This window comes from Kryptolebias marmoratus, linkage group LG24 (genome assembly GCF_001649575.2).
Source record: "Kryptolebias marmoratus isolate JLee-2015 linkage group LG24, ASM164957v2, whole genome shotgun sequence".
NCBI classification, from domain to species: domain Eukaryota; kingdom Metazoa; phylum Chordata; class Actinopteri; order Cyprinodontiformes; family Rivulidae; genus Kryptolebias; species Kryptolebias marmoratus.
Genome location: NC_051453.1, coordinates 4,975,986 through 5,001,334, shown reverse-complemented (window position 1 = coordinate 5,001,334; position 25,349 = coordinate 4,975,986). Strand labels below are relative to the sequence as shown.

The following is a 25,349-nucleotide window of genomic DNA, read 5'->3' as shown; positions in this document are numbered from 1 at the left end:
ACGCGCGAGCGCGCGATGGTATTTATAAGGAGTAGGTGACGTCATCTTCTATCACGCCCCTCTTTTCATGAATAGATGAAACAGTACGTCATGGAGTTACTCATAAATTATAGATCCAAGAAGGTAAATCCTAAATACCCAAACTCAGAGGAGAGGTTGATTTTGAGCGAATTTATTAACATTATTTAGTTGGTATAGATCAGACAGATGTTGAAGGAACAATGTAAATTATGAAAACCAAACTTTCATTCATATATTTTTTTTATGTAAATCATTTTTAAAACGTGCACACCTAAATGTGTTCTTATTGTCATGCCACTTGTTATTATCATCAATAACAGACACCGCAAAAAAGAAGTCCAAGAGGAAAAATTATAAGGTTATAACATTACATAACATTAATATAACATGTTATGATACAACAGATGAATATATGAATTAAACTTTTAGCTGTGGTGACATAAAGACTGGTTTGACTTTAAGTCTCCATAATACAATTTAGAAAGGAAGATAATTGGTGGATTTTTGTTGACGTCGTTACTTAAAAAGAGGCTTTTTGACCATAAATGGATTTAAAACTGTCTGTAGTTTGATCCAGCATGACATATTTAAAACATATATACCTGGATGCCACCTTTGTGTCATCTTTTAATAATTAAAAAAGAAGAAGAAGAGGAGAGACAGAGAGAGAAGAAAGAAAACGTTAGTCAGTGCCTCATGTGGAGGAAGTTACGCACTGCTTTTGGAGAGGTGTTCCTCGGCAGTGAGCACCATTTCTCTCTGCTGACTCAAACTTTTGACGGATTGGCTGGAATTTCCACCAGTCTTTCGTGCTATCTGCGTTGTGTTTTCCTTTGCTTGTTGAGCTTGCTGTTGGTTTTTTGCCGACCACCCTGACGCGTGTTTTAATCGCCTGAAGCCTCCTGCGCTGACTGCCGGGTGCGCGTCCTGCGCTCAGCCGAGAGGCGCCTCCTTCTTCAACTCCACTGCGGCGGTGGAACGGGATTGTTGCTCAACATGACTCATTTAACAGGCTTTATAAGTTAATGGCGTGCTCCCTTTAAGGTACGTGGCTCTTCTCTTCTTTATAAACATGAAATGTGGCCCTCTGTGTCAAGCAGAGCCATAGGAGCTGCAGGGGAGGGTGGTGGGAAAGGTGGACGCGCACTGTCTTCGTGAAACCTCACGCTTTAGCCACTCAGTGGACAAGGAAACTGAAAACACACTGTTACATACGCAAATCAACTCGTAATATTTTAATTGCCCAGTGTGGGAATATCACTATTAACTGTACAGACAAACAGAGCTTTTCCTTTATAAGTAATTTTAATAGTTTCTGTGGATTTTATTGCCAGTCTTGACCAGTACTTCCCTGTCATTTAGGCTGACTTTCATAATCAGCTGCAATACATTCACATCATTACTAGTTGCATATGTATCCCTTACCGAGAGCTTGTTAATGTGCTCAGCTAATAAGAATCGGGCAAAACCTGTTGGTTGTGTTGAATGCATGTTTTTAGTGAATGAGTCAAACTGCTCTGCTTTTAACTGCAAAGGTTATTCTGGACAATGAAAATGCATGCTATTCTCCCTTATTCTCCTTACCTTTTTATTTGTTGTTTTGTTTTAATGTTTCAGGTGGAAGTGATTTTGCACATGAGGAACCTTTCCATGTCTATTAAAAGGTGCATTCATTGCAGCTGCTTTGCATTGTGGCAGGTTTTTTTTTCACTCATTTTTACACTGTACAGCCTCATATGAAAATTTAGTGCCGGGAGGTCTGAGTTATTTTGGCACTCATTCAGAGCTCACCCGCCTGCATGTGCTTATTATTGTATGCTGCAGAACCAGGGCAGCGCACTGAACTGGCACTTTGGAAAGTTGGACTCCTGTTGCAAAGTACGTGACGGCTGCTGTGAACCCACAGACTCTCTACGTGCTCCCAGTCCCCTCCGTAATGACACGCTTTGATGAACAGTTGGGCGAAAGGCTTAACAAACTCAGCGTTCTCACATCACTCGTGCAAATTTTTGAGAAATCATTAATGTTGCTAAAAATATTCAGCTTCTCACCTCTTCTGCAAACACAGAAGTAATTTGTCTCCATATCTTTAACAAAGACCTCTTCGACACAAAGCATTCTTTATGGCCTTGCTCTAACTTCGACTGTCAAGATAAACCGAATGCCTTTCACTAATCCTAGTCACAACTTTGTTTTAAACATAAATCATAACTCTCAAATACCACTTTGCACTTCTAGGGTCTGCAGTTTGAATCCAATAGTTACAGAGGGTACCTTTAATTCGCTGTCTTCTCAGGTTATAAACTCTGTTGGGATATTAAAAGACAAACACACATGCGCATAACATTTCTATTTTAAATTTTTTTTGTCTGGTTTTCTTATCATGACTTAGTGGCTCAGCACACTTCCTCTTACCCCTGCCAAGATGCAAAAGGCTGTGCTGATAATTATACTTCTAAAGAAATGTTTTGTTTTTCTTTGCTAAAGCAGCTTTTTGAAATAACATCCCATCAGTTGTCAAAAGTCGATCTGCCTTTTTTCTGTCTGACTTGCAACCTAATAGCCTCAGTTTATGTTGGTATTTTTTGTTGTTTCAGACTGAATGCTTCGGGTTGTGACTGAGATGTTTCCTGAGTAAAAGTTCACACCTCGTCAAAGACTTTCTTTAAAACTACTTCCTAGACAACACGATGGCCTCCAATATAATTGTGAGTATAGAAATGGGTAATTTTAGAAGGTATGTAAAGCTGTGGGCAGTCACCATATTTAACATTCGATCTACAGAAGCACACAGATGACACTTTGTTAAACTGCAGCACAGAAGAATGAGTTTCATTCAGTAAAGCAAGCTCAAAAACTGCAACGGGTAAAATGTTAACATCAAGGTCAGACTGATTACTACTGTAGTGATTGTCAAGGTTGAATGAGAGTTGTTTGTAAGTTTTAAATAAGAGATAATCTTTGGAATGTCTGCACAACTCTATCATGCTCTTTTACATCAGATGAACTCTCATTTAAAATGTGCTAACTTGCAGGTTTGTAACAGAACAAGTGAAAGCAAAAAGGTGCTTTTTCTTTTTTTTTTAAAGGCTTGGACATCTTCTATCTTTAGATGTAGATTCTCAGCCATCCAGGACCTTGTAATCGTAGCCAGTTGGCATCAAAGGCATCAAAAGAAAACTGCAGTTGCCTTCGATTTGACTCGTTAGGATCTCCAAATCATGTTTTTTACTTCACTTAGGATTGGCGCCACCTCAAAATGAACCTGATAATTGATGAATGTCAAAGCAGCACAACAAAATTTAAAGTCTTCTGTTATTTTTCTACAAAAAGAAATAGAAAGCTAACTAATTAGCTATTTTCACAGGCAGATCAATGCATAGTTGTGTTTGAAATTGAAACTACACATATTTTGGAACCGAAAGAGCCTGCCATCATTGCAGACACACAAATGAGCAAATGCAAATTAGTTCAGAAGATTTTCATTCATTCTGAACTTTTCAAAAGGTGTAACCAGTGAGTGTAGGCATAAATGGGTGAACCTAAACTTAATTATAGCCAGCCAGTAAGTGATTTACATTTGTTTGATGTGACTCAACTTGCAAATATCTGTGGCAACACCAAAGGTTAGTTAAAAAAAACTAACTGTGAAAATTGTCAAGTACAAAAATGACACAGGGGAAAATTCTTCAAGTGTTCAGTCATTCTCCCTGGAACGGTTTGATTAGGAAGTGGTTAAGGTGACGGAAATTGACTCTCTCTGAGTAGCTGTTAGATTGACCCTCTTAAGGTAGCATCTCACTGGGCTGTGACTATCTGGTGACTAGTTGGTGATCAGCTTTCATCAGGGAGTCTCCAAAATGAATAGTAGTGTTTGAAAGTGTTCTCAGTCCTATAATAGTTGCATAGTTGATGCAGGGTTAAACCCATCTCAAGTTTGTCGGGGATGTCTCCAACCCATTTTAAGAGCGCAAGAGCTGTATTGTTGCACCCACACAGGAGCTCTCCTCTGTAATTTTGATGTTTTGGTACTTATCGCGGACTGGAGATAAATTAAGATTTGAGTTATAAATGTTCTGTGCATTAGAGTACCGTATTATAAACTTATTGGTCTAGCAGAAGTTTTGCAAAAGCAACGTGTTTGAATACCGAGCTCTGACTTTGTGGTTCTCCACCACCCTGCTTGATCCCGGATATTTATTCTTGACAGTTGTCTTATGCTGTCTTTATCTTTTCTTTCATTTTTCTTTCATTTTTAGCAGCAGATTCACTTTTATAGGCAGGTAAGAATCTAAAAATACTAAAAATATCCAAAAATTTAATACAAACATGACTTTAAATGACGATGGCAGCTGACAAAGTGGGTTGAGGTGAGTACGATGTGGGCGGAGATGAGCAATAAAATAACGTGCATGGCCTAGAATACAGTTTTGCAAGCGGTGCACCAAAACAATAAGCTGTACTTTTCCAAAATTGGCCTAACGCAATGTGTCAATGATTCAGAATTCAGTGAGGTTAAAACAAAAAAAAAGTAATTTTCTTGCAATATTGAGTCATGTTTAAGTCATCAAATAATCTCCAACAATCACAGGCCTTATTGAGATACCACCTTAAATCTACAAACTAAAATTTAAAGAAAATAAACCTGTCCTTCAATAATGTAATGAACACACATTGGAATTTTTTAACTATGTTTCAAAATAATTTGCATTTGCAAATTCCTTTGGCAACGACAGGAAATATTTATTGTAGTAAAAAAAAAACACATGAGGAGTGAATTGTGGTTTCACAATGAGTCTGAATATCAGTGTGTGCCTGCCAACCCCCCCCTGATGTTCTTAATGGTTAGTGCAGAAATCTACACTCAATATGGTTATATCAGAGTGAAAACTCAGCAGGCGACATACAGGCAGGCAGGTTAAAATCTAAAATAAGTGCCTTTAATAGATGAACCCCCACCACTCATTAATGAATACATACACACACCTTCATACATACACACACAGGCCAGAGCAGGGAAGTTTTACTAAATGAGAACATTTGAGCTGGATATGGCTGGCTGACAGGTGTGAGTGACAGGCAGTACAAGGGAACCACAACATAAGATTATATCTGATTGTATCAGACTAAAACAGTTTTTTTCAGCAGATTTATTCTAGGTTTTTTTCACGGTGGTTTGTCTCGTTTTTTCTGTGCACTGCAGTAAATTCAACAGAATGATTTGGTGTTTTGCAGGTGGAGCAGCAGTTTTCTCACAAGTTTACTGTGACGGTGGTCCGAGCAGAGAATGTTACCAAAGGAGCACTGGGTGACCTGCGTGAGTCTTAAAAAACATATTATTTAGGATTTGCTGCATGTGTACAATGCTTTGAGTGGAAAAGTTGTTGGGAAGCATGTTCAAGGTTATTTTAAATTCATTTTAATGAATGTGTGTATGTGTGTTTAGTGGATACTCCAGATCCATACGTGGAGTTGTTCATCCCGATGGCCCCAGAGAGCAGGAAGAGGACCAAACACATAGACAATGACATCAATCCGAAATGGAACGAGACCTTTCACTTCATATTAGACCCCAACCAGCACAATGTCCTGGAGGTTAGACCTGCATTTTATAGTCCAGTCCAATCCAGTACAGGAAGAAAAGCAGTGATGCACTGAAGCACAAATCCACATAAACACACCTTACTTTTTTTTAGAATCAAATGAGGTAATATGGGAGCGTAACCACTGGAAAACAGCACCAGAGTGACTCGTGTTGTTTAGTATCATCCATGAAAAAATAATACAAACTGATTGTTTTTCATTAGCGTAGTTTAACACCTTGCTGAAATATGATTGTAGGAAAGACAAGTTGTTTAGGTGAATTTGAACACATGACAGAATCACCAATGCTTTGTTGTTGATGTATGTATTTTAAAAGTATAAACCAGTGCTGTTTGTTTCAACCAGTTAACATTAATGGATGCCAATTATGTGATGGATGAGACACTTGGGACGGCGTCCTTTGACATCACAAAACTTGAAGTGGGCAAAACAAAGATGGAAAGTTTCCGTATTGGGAAAGTAAGGCTACTAATATCTTTTATTATTACATACACGTTGTGAAGGCAATCACTGTTGGAACTTCTGGGTATTTTTTTTAAACTCTTGTAAATGGCTAAATATGGTTTCCAACGAAATGTTCATAAACATAAATATGAATGTCTCTGAAAAGCTTCGGTGAACATAAGAGAGGAAATGTTTAATTGTGTGGCAACAAAATAATTTTTTAAATTGTGAACAGTGTAATAAAACAATTATTTATTTAAATATTTTTTATAGAAAATACAGGAAGATTAAAGGTAATTAATTTAGTATCAATAAGGTTATTATTTTGCATGACTGATTTTAACCAATGTAGTTCTTTTTAGAACAAAGTAAAATTATAAATAAAAGTTAAAATTTGCATTCTACCCTAATAATTTAACTTAATTTACTTTATTTTATTATATTTATATTTTATTGTTAGCAGCTGTGACTAAAGATTGGACAGTAACCCCTTATTTTTTCTTTTGACAGTCGACCAAAGTATACTTAGACATGACGGTGGAGATCTGGTATGTATGAAAATTAAAACTTCAGTGGTTTTGCTTAGCTTCACAGCAGTATGTTTGTCCTGTTTATTCATATTTGAAAGAGTGGTATCGGTTGTGTCACAAGTTCAAAATAAATTAAAACCCACCCGTAGCAGAACCGGTTTCAAACTAGAAGCATCATGAGTTACAATAAAATACTTGCATGATTGAATTACTGTCATTCCATTCTGGTATTAGTGTTTAGGGTTAATCATTTGTAGAGATCAGTTTTAGTGTTATCTTCTTCATCTTGCGCTTAACACAGCTCAGCAGAAACTATCAAGTTGTTGTTTTTTTGTGTTTGTTTCCAGCACAAACCTGGACCTGAGGTTCAGCCTGGCTCTGTGTGACAAAGAGAAGCAGTTCAGACAAACCCGCAGAGAACGAGTGATGCTCGGCATTAAAAAGCTGCTGGACATGGAGAAACCTCGCTTCCTCCCCAGCGCTCCGGAGGAGGTGGGGCCGCAGACTCATGTTCTGTCCTACATGTGGAAAGAGAATTGCTTTGACGTTTTAGAAACTGAAACTTTTTCAAATGTCTGTGGTAATAGATTAATTTATTCTGAGTTTATTTACAGGATGAACCTGATTAGATATAATCAGTAATGAGCCAGCACTGTCCCACGCAACACATAACACTGCATGTTCCACCACAGTATACTTTGCTATGTTCAAATTATTTCTAATTAACATTTAATGTGCATACTGCTTTGAATTCACGTTACTGATTAATTCTCATTTAAACTTAATTTTCTTAATAACCTCTTTTTGCATTTTGTATGTCTAACTTTCATGCTATAATATTACTTTTTAAGTTTGATGAATGAATGAGCATAAATTCATTATACCTGAAGCAGATACCCTTTGTGCTTTGAGAGCTATCATACTTTTTAATATATTAGTAATGTAGATGCAACAAAACCTTCAACATAAATTAATCTGTTCGTGCCAAAATCAATTGAACTGGTGGACTTGGTGTCAGAAAGTGGCACAAAATGGAATTATGCTTTTAGACAATAAATAGTCTTGTAAAAACTAAGTGAAGCTGCAGATATAATCCCTCAGAAGATCCTAAAACCTGGAATCTCAGTAGGTAACAGAAGCATTAGTGTATCAGGTTTGCTTTTAGTGCGAAGGCAAGTAAATTAAATCTGTCATCTCATCGCAAGAAGAAAAAAAAAACATGGTAACAGAGCCACATAAACAAAGTGAAACTGTAATCTGGTTTGTGCAGTCTATTTAGTCCATAAAACAGGTTGTTTTAAATAACTGTAAACCTAAACTGAATTTACAGCTGCCCCTGCTACATCACTGGAAACTTGAAAAACAAGAATATTTCCCACTCCTTCCATTCACAGAAGGTTTCCAAAGCCCTGCCCCCCTACATGACTTCGCATTTGTTCGGTTTCATTCTCAGTTTACACTACAACACAAAACTAACTGTCTTTTTTATATTTTTCAACACATATATGTGCGTAATGAATGGGATGTGTGCTTATATTAGTCTATTCGTTACAGTTTTCATTGATGATAATAATAATTAAAAAAACAGCACAGCTTAATGTGCTGTAAAGTTGGTTGACTTTAGGCATTTTAATCTGGCTTAGACTTGCTGACATTTCAGAAATGTAGATTAAAATAACATTTCAACACTTTTTTTTGACTGGAAAGCTTCAACACAAAGCTTCAACCTCTTTTCCCATTCGTTTGGGTAAGCTTCCTTTCCCGCCAGTGTAGTTTGGCGATATGCCCTAGGGGCTGGCAGTAATCTCCAGCCAGGCCTGTCCTCATTGTACCGGAAGCTACAGAGAAATGAGGTATCCAGTTTCTGCCTTGAACTGAACTGTGGACACCATGGCTGAACTCCAGTTTTAGGATAACGATGGAAAACTTCAGACTTGATTGATTTAACAGACTCCCTAGAGCAATCAGTGTTGCACAATAAAAATTATGAAATGTGAAGGCTGAAAATGTGAAAGAGAATGCTGTAAAGACATGATGCAACTAGCTTGGTATTCTCACTGCAGAGGGAAGTTACTCAAGTTAAAAGAATGAACAACAGTTTTTAATTTTGATAACAATGGGAGGTTGTAATGATGTGACTTATTGCCTCTCTGTCCTTTTCTTCCTCCCACTTTGACTGTCACTTTGTGTGTGTTTTGTAGGTTCCGGTGATCGCCATTGCAGGTTCAGGGGGAGGTTTTCGGGCGATGGTCGGCTTCTCTGGTGTGATGAAGGCCCTGTTTGAGTCTGGGGTCCTGGACTGTGCCACTTATATCGCTGGCCTTTCTGGCTCCACATGGTCTGTCTTTACTTTTCTGGTACTTTTCCCTTATGCACGGCTTTTCTCAGCTCTTTTTATATCTAAAGAGATGTTTATCTTATCTTCATCACAGCTACAGTACATGTAGAGTGGAAAATTTTTAAACCACCTCTGTTTTTTTATACTCTGCTTCTGAGGGGCCAGAAATTCTTGTAATATTTTAAAGTAATCTTAGATAAGCCTTTGAACAACCCTTGAAAGCTTGGAGAAATATATCTTAAGACCACATTAAATGATTATTAGAAAATCTGGCTTCTTGAGACTTTTGCACAGGACATTATGTTTATTTTCCTGCAGGTATATGTCCACGCTCTACTCTCACCCTGAATTTCCAAACAAAGGGCCAAAGGACATAAACAGTGAGCTGATGGGCAGAGTTAGTGGTAACCCATTGAGGCTGTTGCTGCCCCAACACATCACCAACTACATCCAGGCCCTGTGGACCAAGAAGGCCTCAGGGCAGCCCGTTACCTTTACCGATATTTTCGGTATGCTCATAGGAGAGACTCTTATACCTGCGGTAGGAGCAACCTTACAGCTGCTGTTTATTTTAATGTAAAAATCATCTTTGTTTTCACAATTAATTTTACCGACAGTGCCAGGATCTTTGTCAAATTCTTCCATCAAGTGCATCCTTCATTGCCTTTGTTTTAAATTGACGTCAGACATAATGTTAAACACCTTTTTTTTTTTGCTGTTCTTTTTTAGCCAGAATTCTGGTTCATGAATATGATGTGAATGTAAGAAATTAAAAGGACATTGTCTGTTTTCAGAGGATGGACATCAAGCTAAGCAGCATCCAGGAGAAAATAAACCAGGCGCAGAGTCCTCTCCCACTCTTCACATGTTTGCATGTCAAGCCAGATGTTTCAGAGCTCATGTTTGCAGGTACTTCTTCATTTATTTATTTATTCTTTATGTTAACGTATATTTATTAGGCACCCTATCTTACTCAGAGCTCTTTTGCATATGCAATGAGATGCTACAGATGAACAGTTGGACCACATGCAAATGAAAATGTAGGTAGATTTTATTTATAATGCGTCATTGTTGCTGTAAGATGCCACGTAGTGACACCTTCGCAGTGGCAGACACAATGGCTGAATCAAGGAACTGCGTTTTGTGCGCATGTTTATGGTGAACTCTGTTTTACTTCCGTGCAGTACAGCACTTCCTCTTAGTTGTCATAGCCTCGACAGCAAATCCTCTGAGTTTTATCAAGCCACTCGCAGATATTTAAAGAGAAAATCAAATAAGATAACAATGAAAATCTCCAGGATCCTGAACAGACCACTTTCTATACATGTCTGCAAACTACAACACATTTTCTAGCAAAATTAAAACAATAAATGATTGGAATTAATTTCCACTTTGAAATGCATTTGATCTTGAGCCAAAAGTGTAAAAATATAGGCATGTAATCCTAAAAAGGATGACGTTGATGTGATGTAACTGCATGCAAGCAGCAGAGTTATTACCTGGATGCTTTCTTTCTCTCTAGCCTGCAGATAAAAGTACACTCTGTAAAATGCATTGGTAAAATTATGCACATCTACACATTACACAGCCGAGATATTCTTCTCAGCCTAACAGTTTTACTGATCTAAAACAATGAGACTCTTAAGAATGAAAAAATATACTTTCTGTTGGGAAAATACTGATCATTTGCTTATCAGGAAGTCTAATAGCTGACTTGTTTTAGCAGTGTAACGTGAGTTTCGATGGTTGCTGCCACTGAAGACACTGTAGTCACAGTCTTTAGTTTCAGTTTATTTGCTTTTCTTATCAGAGCTGCATTGAAACAGAAACCGTTATGACCACAAATAATTCATTTAATGATTGTTTTTTACATCTGTTAAGTCACATTAGTTCGGGCAACTAGATGTATTAGTGATTTTATAGAAACCCGAGTTGATCTGCTGATATTCTGTTTGTTGTTCAGCTGACTGTGTGTCATAGGCTACGTGTTTATTTACATGTAGATCAGGTAACTGAGATCCCATCACTAAGGATGTCTTTTAACGCTAGGTGGGGACACAGTTTTTTTTTTTTTAGAGATGTCCACTTGTGATTTGATCACAAAAACAAATGGGGCCCCACTCCTACCCAGGTTTAGAAAGAAAACCGACTCCCAGCCGTTTATTTGTTCTTTGTGCCCGATGAAGCGATAGTATTGTGCATTGCAACGGTGATCTTTGTAAAGATGACGCCAAACTTGTTCTCAATCTAGAATTACATGCTTGTCTTTTTATATCCCAAGTAGATATCACATGCCATAACATTTCTTTTTAAATGTGAGCAAAAAAAGAAAAAAACAATGCTTTTTTTGCTCTCCTTTTTCCTAAAATAGGCACTTTATTATTAACCAGCACAACTGAGAACACCTTGCTTTTATAATGCAGGTTAAGTAAAATAACCAGATTGTTTTTAAGGTTTAATCTAACTGGATATATCTCTGTGCTCTTCTGTAAGTGTATCAACTGAAAAACCTGAACTACTTTTTTTGAAAGAAGTAAAGTTTTGTACAGGTTTACTAAACATTTACCAGGGAATGTATTAATTTGCACAATTAACACAGAGATTTCCCCCTGCAGACTGGGTCGAGTTCAGCCCTTATGAAATTGGGATGGCGAAGTACGGTACTTTCATGACGCCTGACTTGTTTGGAAGCAAGTTCTTCATGGGAACTGTGATAAAGAAATATGAAGAGAACCCTCTTCATTTTCTAATGGGTAAGATTTTTTTTTTCTGCAGTTTTTAGTAGAGAAGCAGACAGTCTGTAGTCTCGCTGATGGACATGTGTTTTATTTATCAGGAGTGTGGGGAAGTGCCTTCTCCATTCTGTTCAACAGAGTTCTGGGAGTGAAGGACACAGCTGGCGGCAGCACCATGGAGGAGGAGTTAGGTAATCTTCTTTAGAACTTTACTTTATATTTTCTTAAATATGTTTTGCACAATAGAACTTTTCTATAGATTCATTTTACAATGAGATCATCTTCTGTTGAGAAATGAGAAAGTTGTAACCTTTTTGGTCAATCCTTGTGTAAGTGAACGTTGTGAATGAGTCTCAGCTACTCCCACAACAAATTTCTGCTCAGTATCTATAAAACTGACTGAGTTAAAGCTATTTTCTGTTAATGTCAACTGTCTGTGGTGGCCATCGGTTGTATACGTACATCCCGTGAGTAGTTTCTGACAAACACGTTCTCAAAGACTGAACTCTGCACATTTAGTCATGGGTGTTTCATGTTTGTCTAGGAGTTACCTTTCAGATAAGATCTTTATTTTTAGGTGATAAAACGACTTTTTTTTTTGAACAATGCTCAACGAAAACTGAAATCACAACATGTCTGAGATCCTATTGTCATCAGTCATGTCTCACAATCACTCTTTGTCTTTCTGCATCCTTTACATACAAACGCTTAGAGTTCAGCCGATTTTCTCACACCTTTAAAATAGTTAAAACTATAATTATCACTATGTTTCCTCACACTTGTAGCATGAGTGTGTGTTCGTGGGAAGGTCCTGTATCTGCTTCCTGACAGCTCATTGGATGTTTGTTTAGTGAAACGCTTTTGTGAGTGGTGACCTTTATGTATTGAGAAATGTGTCACGGTGTCTCCACCTAGTTTAAGAATGTCTCGGTATATCAGGTGTTTAATTTTTTAAATAGAGATAAAAGGCCGATGGTAATATGATAATGTCACATAACTAAAAAAAACGGCATGTCGGGCGCAGTTTTGATCTGCAATATGAAATAAATAAACTTCTTCGAACGAAAACCAAAAGAATAATATATATATATATATATTTTTTTGTCTTACAGAGCAGATCAAACCCCAGCACATTGTTGGAGAAGACAATCTGGACAACGATGATGAGCCACTCAAAGGTGAAATGTGTTTCATTTAAATGCAAAACTGACTTTTTATTCTGCAGCATAATAAGGTTCAGTCTGTGATCAAACACAGATGTATAGCTGATAGTTTTCAGCCAACATTTTGTCACATTAGCTCATTTGAGCCAAACATTTTGACATGTTGTGGTAAACTTGCTACGTGCATCGAATGGTGTGACACAGCTGCACGAAAACAGCCTCTCCTGTCAGGTCATAAAACGCAGATTAACAAAGTTTTCACTTCTCTTAATATCTGGTATTCTCCAGAAAGCTGCTAACAGCACTGCTCGAGCAGAATTTCAACAAAAAGTGTTGTTTTAAAAAAAGTGAACTTTTAAAGAAAGCTATAGATAGAAAAAAAAGAGGAACAAAAACAGCAGTATTGTGAAAAGGCAGAACGGGTGGGCAGCTTGTGAAACTTGACTTTAATTGTATAATAAAGGGACAGTCTGGTAATTTTAAAGTGATGTTCTTTTCTCTTTAGAAAACAGCAACAAACTCAACAAATCATTTCATGCAAAAGTGTATTTAATGTTAACTAATGTGATGTTCTTTCACACTGGTATGTTGTTTTTGAGAATGAATAGTTTTATCAGCCTGAAAAAGGATTAAAAACACTTTTCTCCATGCTCCACGCTCTGACTGATGTCACGGCTGATGAGATACTAACTATAATAACAATTTGACAGAACATCACTTCAAAAATGACCACATTATTCTTTTAACTATTCAATGTATAATTAAGCTATTTACATAAAGGCTGAAAATAAACTTCTTGTAATTTTGCACTTCAGACAATCAGTACAGGCTTAAAAGTTTTGAAATCAAGTTTTTAAACTTTCAGCTAATGAGCATCACCAAGTTTTGTTTTTATTTTTTCCCCTGAAATTGTTTTTGATCATGTTGTGACACTTTTACATAGAAGATCCCAGTAATTTACGTAAAGCAGTCCACACACACACACACACACACGTGAAGCCATCCTCCTGAATAAAGACACTTAAACTTTACTTTCAATAGAACAACTACTAGTTCACACACTTTTATTCACTTTCAATAAATAATTAACCATTATGCTGTTTTAATCTTTATTTTTAGGGCTTTTAGTAGAAAACTGATGATGTTTTTGGTCAGTTTTATGTAGAATATAAACTTAAAAACACAAGACTTCTTTTACTTTTACCACCCCCACTTCTTTCACTTCTATGTAACCTTAAGACACTGGCTGCCTTTGTATTTTCTTGGGGATTCCCCCAAAGCACGTCTACAAGGATGTTTCTTAACAGGAAGGAAGCTGATTTTGGATTTCCAAATAACACAGAAAACTGAAAAAAAAGAATAACAGAAGGGGGAAAAAATCTAAAACATGTTTAAAAGATGTTGAAAGAGATATTTAATTTCTGTACTGTTATCACTACGTGTTGGATACACCGTGTATGTTATCGCAGATTAACAGCAAGCCAAACTCAATTTTCATGAGCCAGGAAGCTGAGCGTCTTGCTCCTTTATTACTTTCTTGGGTACAGCTTAGAATTCTGCACAATGCTCAATGAAAGTTCCGAGTGAAACTACAAACAGAAACAGAAAACAAAGTATACATGAGCTCTAAATGCACAGTACAAACATAAATTCAACCTTAGCTGTTGTTAAGTAGCAGTCATGCCAGCGATGCAAAAACTGTTCGGACATAACTAATTAGCGGACTACACATGGCTATTTACTGAAACACACATTCGGAAAACGATCTCTAAATAAGCTGTAATAAAACATATAACACCAAACAGAACACAGATTTAACTTACAGCCATTGATTTCGGAGGTGTAAGAAAAAGTTGGCGACACAAGAGGCGAAGTTCGTAAGGTAATAGGCAGGCTTTCTCTCTGCATACATGTGCTCTTTACTGCCGCTGCCTCTTCTACCCACAATGCACTGCTACCTAAATTCCCCTTCAAAATAAAATACAAACCTCTTTTTTCCAATTTGCAGCCCTGGGCAGAACAATTTCCCTTTTCAAATCTTTTCTTGTCCTTCAACACATCAGCATGCATAGCAAACTGTTAGAAAACACCTTTATTCCTAACTATGTCATGATCCGACTTCTGTGTCAACTCTGGAAAACTTGAGCTTTGCTGTCAGTTCATTTGTTGTGATTTATAGACAATCAAATTTTTATTTGAGCTCATTTGAAACCATGATAATTATTTATTTTGACTTATTCCAAGGATGCATTCACTGACAAATAGAAAAGTGGATTTTTTTCTTTTAATCTCTCAGTGGGGAAATTAATTAAAATAATTACTAGATTTTCAAGTAGAGACATAAAACATTACATTTGCACACCAGCAAAGCTAAAACTACATGATTGTGCTTTTTGCTGACTTTTTTAATTGGTTGTGATCCAGACACTGAAGCACATCCTGCTAGGCACGAAAAAGAACAAAAGTTTGCGTTTCCTTTAAAAAAACACTTTATAATTTGCTGTAATTTACAGCCTGTTGATGTTTTTGCAGAATAGCAAAACAAAATGATCAATTGAAAATGGAGATAATATTTTATTCTGTTTAGTTGTATTTTATTTTTAATGCAACTGTTACTCATAATTCTGTATATTTTAAACATTTGTGTGACCTTATCTGGCTTATATTTGATCATAAATTTGTAGTCAGCACATCTGACAATATTTTGTCTCTTAAAACGTTGGTGTTTAGCTGGATCAGAGAACCAGGAGGCGGAGGAAGAGTATACTCGCACGGCTCAGGCCAGCTGGGTTCAGCGAATGTTCACTTCACTCTTCAGCGACTCCGTTTTGTTCAACACAAGAGAGGGTCGGGCTGGGAAGGTACATTACACAAAAATCCAGACAGGTTTCAAAACCCCCTCTATCTTTATCTTTCTAAAAGCCTTCTTATTGTTTTATCAGGTGCACAACTTCATGCTGGGCCTGAACCTGAACACCACCATGCCCTTCTCTCCGTTCACTGACATAACGTACTCTGTTACTACACCTGAAGAGGAAGTGGACGCTGTAACGGGTAAGAAGGATGAATGATTCACAGTTTATGGTTTGACATAGAAGTTTAGAAGCTCACAAGGAAATAAAAAACTGTGATGGAGCGTGAATATTTTACATAGTGTAGTCATGAATCCCACAGTGACTGTTTGCAGGTAATTTGCCCGTGTGACACGTGCACATGAATTATATTTAGGTTAACTCATCTGACCTTGGCACATTTTCTCTGTTAATTAAAGTGTTGCATTTGTACTGAGTCTGAGTCACGTAAAGCAGATTTTTTGTGATTCAGTAAATACCTTTAGGCTACAGTCAGCTGTTGGTGTCATACATGTTAAACCTTATTCATTCGTGTGACGTCGTTCTTCAACCTTCAACATTCATCATGTATGTACTGTATGTGCCTGAGGTTAAGAGGGATTTAGTATTGTACTTGTGCATATCTGTACTCTTTAACTTGTTAGTGTGCAGATTGATGCATTAGAAGTTGAATTAATAAGTTATTAAACTCCCAATCATGAATCCCTTGACTAAAACTGAAATGTCTGCTTTTGATACATTTTTGTTTCACCTTTTTTGGGTTAGGTTTAAGTGCAAAAACTGCTTATTTAACTAAAGGAAAACTTGTTACAATGCACTTCTCCTTTTTGCAAAAAGCCTCTTTTCTCTTATTTTGTTCAGTGGACAAAAACATTATCTGCTAAAAACACCAAACACTGCACCACTATGGTCACCAGTCAGATGGAAGCTGTTCAGTCTGTTGTGTGCTGCTTATGAGCAAATTTACTATTTATATATTTTTTAAACTTTGAAAAAACCCAAGCATTTATTTTGGGTTGACTCCAAAGGTCACTTGGTTGTATGGTCTAGATGTCCATCCAATGATTTCTTTCTGAGAGATTGGCTTAATTGCATCCAGGGGTTCATGAGATGCTTTGCTTGCAGAAAGACAAACAAACACAGACACAGACACAGGCAATTACACGACTGGCTGCTTTTCCTTCTGGTAGGGGTTAATTAAAACCTGATCTCCGCTTTGTTTAGAAATGACATCTTTGAAAGTGCTGTGGGAACTAGAAAGTTACATAATTGTTCTCTGAGGGTTCAGATTTTGTATATTCATGACAACCTCTTGTTAAACACTCTAGTAACAGAGATGGGACATTTATACTTTTACGAGAATATTTAAATTATGTCCCTTGACTTCCTGACATGACGAGCGTGTTCTGACGTACTAATTAGTTATGACAGAAATTAGGCAGGAAGGTTTCTTGTACTTGTGTCAATAATAAATCATCAGTTTGAGTTTGCTGGATTTTTTTCAGACCCGGATGAGTTTGATCGTATTTACGAACCTCTGGACGTGAAGAGTAAGAAGATTCATATCGTGGACAGCGGCCTGACCTACAACCTTCCCTACCCGCTCCTGCTGCGCCCGCAGCGTGGCGTCGACCTCATCATCTCTTTTGATTTTTCTGCTCGACCGAGCGACTCCAGCCCTCCGTTCAAGGTTTGAAATGAACCGATATCACAAACTAAGCAAAGATTGCAAACAGTGTTGTCTAATGTGTCTAACTATGTGCTGCAGGAGCTTCTGTTAGCAGAAAAGTGGGCCAGAATGAACAAGCTTCCATTCCCCAAGATTGATCCCAAAGTCTTTGACCGCGAGGGTCTGAAGGAATGCTACGTGTTCAAACCCAGGAAGGGTGAAAAGAACTGCCCGACTGTCATCCACTTTGTTCTGGTCAACATTAACTTCAGGACGTTCAAAGCTCCTGGTGAGTATACGTGTCTGTGGCGACCTTCACAGCAAGAGGGGAAAAATATGCTACGGCTCTGTGCATTATAATTATTTCATTTTACTGTCACGACACATGAGGCATTTCTTACACGAATGTGCAGAGTGGAATTTAACTGTAATCAGTCAGTAGCAGACCGCATTTTATGTTTTTCCCGAAAGCTACACGCACATCTGAGGCCCCCGGGAAGAAAATGTTTGCCAAAGTCAGTGAGGTTTTTTTAGTCACAGATTTGTGTCTGCTGTGAACGTGATGCAGACATGAACCACAGTGTTTTCAGGATTTTATGACCCACTCAAGTGAAGTCCTGAAGGAGCCAGGTGCCGTTAGGGTATCCTCCAGTCCAACGGGAGAGCTGTGTATATAAACAAGCCATACATCAGTAGTTATACAAAGACACGACATCACCACATCTCCACTGACCATCTTTTTACATCGTGAAGGTTATCTGCCCACATACTTCCTCAGCCTGTTTATAAGAGTTATGTTAGGGTTGTGCACATAATGTCAATAGAAATCTGAGGAAATCAAACCATATATGGACTTCTGGTATTAGTATTTTGTAAACTTTACCATTGGCCTGCATGTGGAATTTTACACATCACAATGCTATAAAAGCAGATTTGTTACCAGAGTTTGAGAGAAAATGTTTGAAATGTTGAAGTTATTCAGTTATGAGGAACAACCTTCATCAGTTCAGGGAATCCAACCCTCGTCACACAGGGTTCAGGAAGGAGGGAAACTGAAGCTCACAATCGGTCAGCAGCACTTCCTCTCATAAAACATCTGACTGTCATTTAAACAATTACACACTCAGCTTCAGCTGTTGATTCAGCTTGAGCGTGTGAAACCCTTTAGGATGGGATGAAAGGATTCCTGGTTGCTCTCTCAGAACATCTCATGTTGAGAAATGACAGAGTTGTAGATGTGATAATTTCATTAAAATCTGACCCTACAAACAAACAAACACACACAGAGACATGGTCAATACCAGTTTTATTATTATGAGAAGGAGCTCATGTTTCATTCACATTTAAATACTTAATCAAAGCAGTTCTTTCTAAAACATATTTAGTTTGACTTTTAAGTAGTAGGATATCTACCATTATATGTTAGCTATAAAGAAGTAAATGGATGGTCTACACCTGAAGTGCACAGTGTTGTAGATTAAACAAATCTTTCAAAGTTTCCACTTCAAGGAATCTCAATGTTTGAGATAAATACAAAGAAAATTACCAGTCAAGTTTTGAGTACAATTTATAAATGCTCTGGGGCAAAAGGAAAAAAGACAAAGGTCTGATATTATGATCAAAAGCTTCAGAAAAGCTTGAATAAGAAAGTTTTATATTTTCAACATAAACTTCACATAAACCATTTTCTTCTGATAACATACCACTGAATAATCGGGTTTTTATTCTGGTAATTACTTCCAGGTGTTCCCAGAGAGACCGAGAAGGAGAAGGAGCTGGCAGATTTCGACATCTTCGATGACCCTGAGACGCCATTTTCCACGTTCAACTTCCAGTACTCCAACGAGGCGTTCACCCGACTTCATGACCTGATGGAGTTCAACACTCTCAACAACCTTGAGGTCAGTTCAGTGATTTCACAACCCTGGGACAGATAAAGTATGTGCAACAGGAAGTCATAGAAGCTTTCATAGACCAACAGACATTTTATTTATTCATTTCCTCAGCTATTCTTTTAATCAACGTTTGATTTTAGTGCTGTCATCAGGGAAGTTTTGGATTAGTGAGGATTTATTGTGCAACTTCAAAATTTTTCCAAGATCCATTTGAGGCCAAACTGAACAAGTTTTTACTTGCTTAGTGGATGTGTCAGTGTGCAAAGTCAGTCTGACTTGTATAAGTCACTTCCTTGCTGAGTAAAGATTTATGATATTCAGGTACATTTGTTTCAATAATAAACACTTCTGTAGCAACCTTATCTCATAAAAATGAATGGAATGACTACGACACCGCCCTGCGCATATTGGATATTAAGAAAACAATACCTCTTTGAAATAGTTAGAATACTAATTCCTTATTTGGTACCAGAATGTATTTTCATGCATAAACTGTATGACAATAAATAAAAAAAGGATGTTGGTCCTTGCCAAGTCTAAAAATTTGGTAAATCAAAAAACTCATATTAACAACATTAATGATCAGATTAATTTAACAAAATACATAAACAAAACGTGATTTATTGGCTTGTAAAATCACCTTAAGCAAAAACTTATTGTCAAGTCTTCTGCGTGGCCCTATCAGTTTCTGACATTGTTGCTGAGAAATAATGGCCTTTCCAGCCATTTTGTTGTAGATTTGCTGCTGTTTTAGGGATCGCTGTCGTGTTTTATGATCAAATTTAGTCCAAGCTTCAGCTGTCAGACAGATGGTCTCGTATTTGACTCTTTAATACTGTGGTTTACATCAGAGCTCATGGTCCACTCAGTTGCTGCAAGAAGCTCAGGTCCTGTGGCTGAAAACAAACCCAAACCATCAGCCTTCCACCCCCATGCTACACAGATACAAGATGTCTGTTTGATTTATGCCTAATGAGCAAACGTGTCTACTTTAGCCTTGTCTGTCCAAAGAGCATGACTTCTAGAAGCGCTGTAATTCGTACAGATGCAGATTTATAAATCTGATCCTGAGCCTGAAATGTCTGAAATATCTTTGGGCATTTTATGAGCCGACCTTTGGTTGAACTTATTGAAATGTCTACTATCAGGAGGAGCATTCATTTTAAATGTGTCTTTGTTTGTTTGTTAATGCCATAATGCACTTATTGTTTGCTACAGAAAGAACTAGCATAAATTTCTCAGCATTTTGTCAGAAATGTGTATGTGCTTCAGTTTCCAGGCAGATTTTATCATTGATACTTGCATAACATTATTATTTCTCACGTAAAATTAATAATTTAGCCCTGTCTTCTTTATTTTATTAATGTTTTCAATACATTTGTAAATTTGTCTATGAATTACGAAGGTTTTAAAGCATTTCCGATGTAGCGTTTTGTAGTGCTTTAGCAGCACTAAACAAGACAAGACAAATAAATATGTCTACATATTGGTTTGTAACAGATATTGTAGCATCAATCAAGCTTCATGATCATGTGATTGTAGTGATTTAAATTTCAGAGCCGTTTATAAAATTGTTGTCCACAAATCGTTAATGATCTGCTGACTGAGTTTGGATTTGATAATCTGATGAATCAGGCACCCTGAGGTTAACATTTCTTACGTTTAACTAAGATTAGACAAAATTATGTGCACCGCAACTGCCAAATATGTTTAAGTCAATATGTACTACATCATTTTGTGCATTTTCTGTGTGTTTATGTCTTGTAGGTTATTAAAGAAGCCATCAAGGACTGCATTGTGAGACTGAAGGAGAATCCCTCGAACCTTTCCTTCCCCCTCGGCGAGATCCCTAAAAGGAAGTTTTCTAAGAAAGATGCTCACTCAAAACCCTGGAATAACCTTGAAAAAGATCAAAAGTAGTCAAAGGCAAATACAAAATTAAGGATTTGCCTTTTGCCAAACTGCTCTCATCCTTATTACTGTAAACGAAGAAAGATGAGGTTTTTATGACATGATGTGAGTGTGAAAGGAAACATTTTGGTAAAAGGTTTGTATTCCTTTACAGCACGATTATTGTCTGGGTTTTTATACAAACAGGTGATAATGACTTTTTCTGGGTGTTGAAAGTCACACAAATTTTAGTGTGACTGGATTGCTATTTCTTCCACCCCAGGCAACACAATACTGTTGGTGAGTCTCTTTGTCTTTTTTTTTGGTTTTTGGTGCTGAAATTTTGCTGCCTCTTAATCTTGACATTTGAAAGAAACATTTTCTTAAAATGCTCATTGATAGGACCGTACTCCATCGTGTGGTTTCTCCTCCTGCAGTTCCATCAGTTCTAATTGACGAGGATGCGTTTTGGTTTTAGTCCACGCAGACAAAAGCAGATCTGCAGTCTTATCTTTCCAGCCATGTTTCTTTTTTTGGCAGTCATGTTGTTTGTAATTTTTCCTTTTCGCTTTATGAAATCACTGTAAGAAGCTTTGGCTGTGGCTGTGATGTAGTGGGCTGAACTCTTTTCGAACTAAAGATGACTACAGTTTTTTTATAATTTTTTTTTCCAACTGATGGCTTGTCTTAACATGTACTAATGTTTGAAAACATGGACGAGGAGCTCGTAACCTTTGGGCTTGTTTGATGGTAACTCATAAACACAAATGCGTGCACCCCCTCTGGATATCCCAAACATTTGAAGGATGTTTACCCACCTACAGAAACAAAGCACTCCCTGCTGCCCAGAAGGGCGTGTCACGTTAAATCCACCATTTTGGAAAACACAGATCCTGCTGCCATGGCAACCACCCTGCTTTTTATTTTAAGTCTGCGGTTTTGTTTGTTTTCTGACCATTTTAGTTCAGGATGCTGAACATAAAGGAGCCCACCTCACTGCCGAACTCTTGGAAGACTGGAGCAGAGCGGGAACGCTGGCGGGAGAAGGGCTGAGAAACGTGGCTCTCAGCTCCAGGTGGAATTTTACACACTACACCTATTACCTGCAGGGGCCCAAAGGCTGCACGCAGCGCAGTGGAATTTTGCACTGAAGCACTTCTAGGCGCTCTGAACTCATGTTTCAACCCGAATCATTTGGAACCTAACCGAGAGGACACAGAAAAATGGAGCCTTGCTCCACAGATTCACGATCAGGGAATTTTTATCAGCAGGTTTTTGTTCTCTGAAAGTTGTGGCATTGTCACGTGCGCTTTTAAGTAGTTTTACATTTTGAGCAAACATTTATTCACTTTCTTGTATGGACTTACATAGATTAGGAGATTTCTCATGTTTATGCATCACTTATAATCAAATATTGAACTATTTATTGTATCAAAGACTGGAAGTCCCTAAGTTTTTAAACATTTGCAAAAAATTTATTTTACATCTCTTGCTAACATAGATGTTACTTTTGGAGTCATGTGCTTGTAGCTCACATAAAAGCTTTAAATTGTTATATTTGTTTGTTTATCCAGCAGTTCACAGAGCATTTGGAGATTATTTTAATAAGCATAAGCTCTTTGTTTTGGTAGTAAGATACTCCTGAGAGAATGTGATGACGGTCTTGGAAAAGAAGCTCCTGTAAATCAAAAAAAGTCAGTCCGTGGAGTTTTTTTTTTTTTTACTGATAAATGTGTAAAATAACAAAAATCTGTTATATGTATCCCCTAACTTTCTGCAGTCTGTAACCTCATCTCCCAGCTGTTTGATGCTCTGGATAAAATGGTTTTAATGTAGAAAATGGCTGCCTGCTGTCGGCTCAGTCTGAAGCTGGAAAAGTGAAGCAGATTTATTTAAAACATCTCTGTAGGTTCACTGCATCAGATGTTCGGGCTGTCACATGGTTTGCTCAGGCAGAGTCACTCCTGAACAGAAAGTGAATAAATGTGTTTCTCAAAATAGTCGGTTAGGTTTTATGCCATTTTTTAAAAAGCCATTTTCTCAAATTTTGTTGATTTTTTTTGTCTTTGCGTAACATCCGATTCAGAAAGCTAATAAGAGCTGTGGTTATGTACCGTCTTTCATTTTAATATTGTTAAAACTGTTTACACGTAAGAAGCTAAAAGGTCAGTTCTGTGGATTTATGCATAAAAAACACATCTGTGATCATTAACTGTATTATGACTGGCAACGTATGAGATACATGATTTTTATGTTTCTGGTAAAGTTCAATAAAAACTTCTGAGTTCATCTAATGTGGAATGTTTTCTGTTAAAATATTTGACATCCGGGGGAAACCTCCTGTAATAATACATCAGCTCAGGGAGAAGTGCAGACTTGGAAACGGAACAAGTTTTGTTTCCTTTAGTGTTACAGAATAAAGCTGTGTGGCTATATGAAACAGAAACATGAAATTTCAACACCTTAAGGTTCATTTTGTTGCTTTCAAAGAATGTTCTGCTTTAAGCAATGTTAGTTTAAGATCTTTGCAATTAAATGCATTAAAAAACAGCCTGTAGCCAGAATGAAAAGGCACATTAAAGGTATATTAATCCAATTTTAGGCAGTAATTTTACCTTGAAGCGAATGCAAAGCTAAATCAAATGTTACGAAAGCTACTTCTTCTTATTTTAGAGTTTAGGCAAGGATTCAGTTTAAAAATAAGAGCCAAAAAGAAGCTGGAAATAAAAATAAAGGAAGCTTTAACATCTAAGTGATAAAACATTTGATCTTTTGTGTAAAAAAAAAAGAAGCTGAACTACCAGCAGGAATCTGAAAAACAATAATAAACAGAACAGGCTTGTTGAACACAAAAGCAAACTCATAAACTGTAACATGTACGGGGACATTAACAAGGAACAGAAGGAGACGACTGGACGCAGACAGTAAATAAGGGCAAAACAGACTCACAAGGGAAGCACTTTAAATAACCTCCCAGAACAAAAATGCTGTACAGAATGATAAAAAAAGATGACAGCAACTGCACAACATAAAAAATAACATGTATAAGTAAAACTGTCCTATAATATAAACAAATAAAGCAACATAAAATGTGTTAAAATATACTAAAATCAACATTTTATAAGGTGTCAAAGGTCAATGTGAAGAGATGGAATATAAGAAGGTTTAATGTGTAAAGGGAGGCCATTGCAACATACTCACACCCAGGATCAGCTGAGGAAACAGAAGGTTGTATAAAAATATATCACTGCTCAGAGAAAGTTTTCAAATCAAATAAAAGAACGTTAAAATAAATCCTATAATGTATGGGCAGCCAGTGCAGTGAGGCTAAAACGGAGGAAATGCTCTTGTGTTTGTATGTGCCAATAAAAAAAAAAACTGCTGCGGTGTTTTGTTCCCTCTGGAGATGAGGGGCGGTGGTATCATTGACCTCTATATGAAGAGGATTACAGTGATCCATCTGAGTGATGAAGATGTGGATTATTGGGTCAAAGTGCTGCCTGAAAAGAAAAGAACTGTTTTTATTTTAACCAGCTGCCTCATTTGGAAAAACGCTTGATTTAACCACTGATCTGACTGTCAAAGTTAAGATCAGCACCCACTTTTATCCCCCAGGTTGGTGATAATTGGCTTAATGGGCAAAGGAACCAACATCCACACCGGAGGGTGTCAGAGGGGCTACCAAAAACCATCACTTCTGTGTTTTTTCCCATTAAATTGTAAAACATTCAGAATTAGTCAGGCTTTAATATCATCAAATAGCTTTACAGAATATGTGACCTTTGTTTTAAGACGGACATACATCTGAGGGTTGTTCTTCCAGTGGACCAAAGTGAGAGCAAATACAGAAATTTCAATTTATAATAACAATTAAAGGGTAAAACATCCAAAGGGGTGAATTCTTTTACAGATACTCGCTGCTGTTTGAGACCAAGAGGTTACACAATAATTTAAATGAGAGAAAAATCCTTAAAACTTTTTGAACAATAAGAGGAATAAGTTGAAAGAATTACTAATAGATTTTTATGGCTCCAAAAGTGGGGTAACTTAAAACATTTGGCCGGAACCACAGAAAAATGAAAGCCACCCACATGGTTAAACCTGCTCCAGCTGCTGGAATCACTCCCCAATTTAATGATTACCCTAGAGGAATTTTCCCTTCATGCGAGAGTACTAATTATGTGATCAAGATCATTTAGAATTTTGTA

General features: G+C 37.2%; 1 protein-coding gene across 3 annotated transcripts; it reads left to right on the top strand.

Moving 5' to 3' along the window:
* Positions 1-63: 63 nt before the first annotated feature.
* pla2g4ab (phospholipase A2, group IVAb (cytosolic, calcium-dependent)) lies at positions 64-23,430 on the top strand. 3 transcript variants are annotated; one of them, XM_017420373.3, is made up of 20 exons: positions 64-1,065; positions 1,639-1,685; positions 2,619-2,729; positions 5,257-5,338; positions 5,468-5,616; positions 5,971-6,084; positions 6,580-6,617; positions 6,947-7,091; positions 8,801-8,937; positions 9,256-9,478; positions 9,732-9,846; positions 11,553-11,690; positions 11,774-11,863; positions 12,785-12,850; positions 15,566-15,696; positions 15,778-15,889; positions 17,193-17,377; positions 17,456-17,645; positions 19,100-19,257; positions 21,019-23,430. In XM_017420373.3, exons 3-20 carry the CDS (start codon positions 2,712-2,714, stop codon positions 21,169-21,171), a joined length of 2,244 nt encoding a protein of 747 aa, XP_017275862.1. In that variant the 5' UTR covers positions 64-1,065; positions 1,639-1,685; positions 2,619-2,711; the 3' UTR covers positions 21,172-23,430. The 3 variants fall into 3 exon arrangements, with proteins under 3 accessions (XP_017275862.1, XP_017275861.1, XP_037830037.1); XM_017420372.3 differs by lacking the exon at positions 1,639-1,685; XM_037974109.1 differs by lacking the exons at positions 64-1,065; positions 1,639-1,685 and adding an exon at positions 1,758-1,899.
* The last annotated feature ends 1,919 nt before the right edge of the window (positions 23,431-25,349 follow it).

Coding starts and splice junctions, on each gene's coding strand:
- pla2g4ab (XM_017420372.3), top strand. Junction 9,479..9,731: donor GAGAGACTCTTATACCTGCG/GTAGGAGCAACC, acceptor GTCTGTTTTCAG/AGGATGGACATCAAGCTAAG. Junction 15,697..15,777: donor GAGAGGGTCGGGCTGGGAAG/GTACATTACACA, acceptor TTGTTTTATCAG/GTGCACAACTTCATGCTGGG.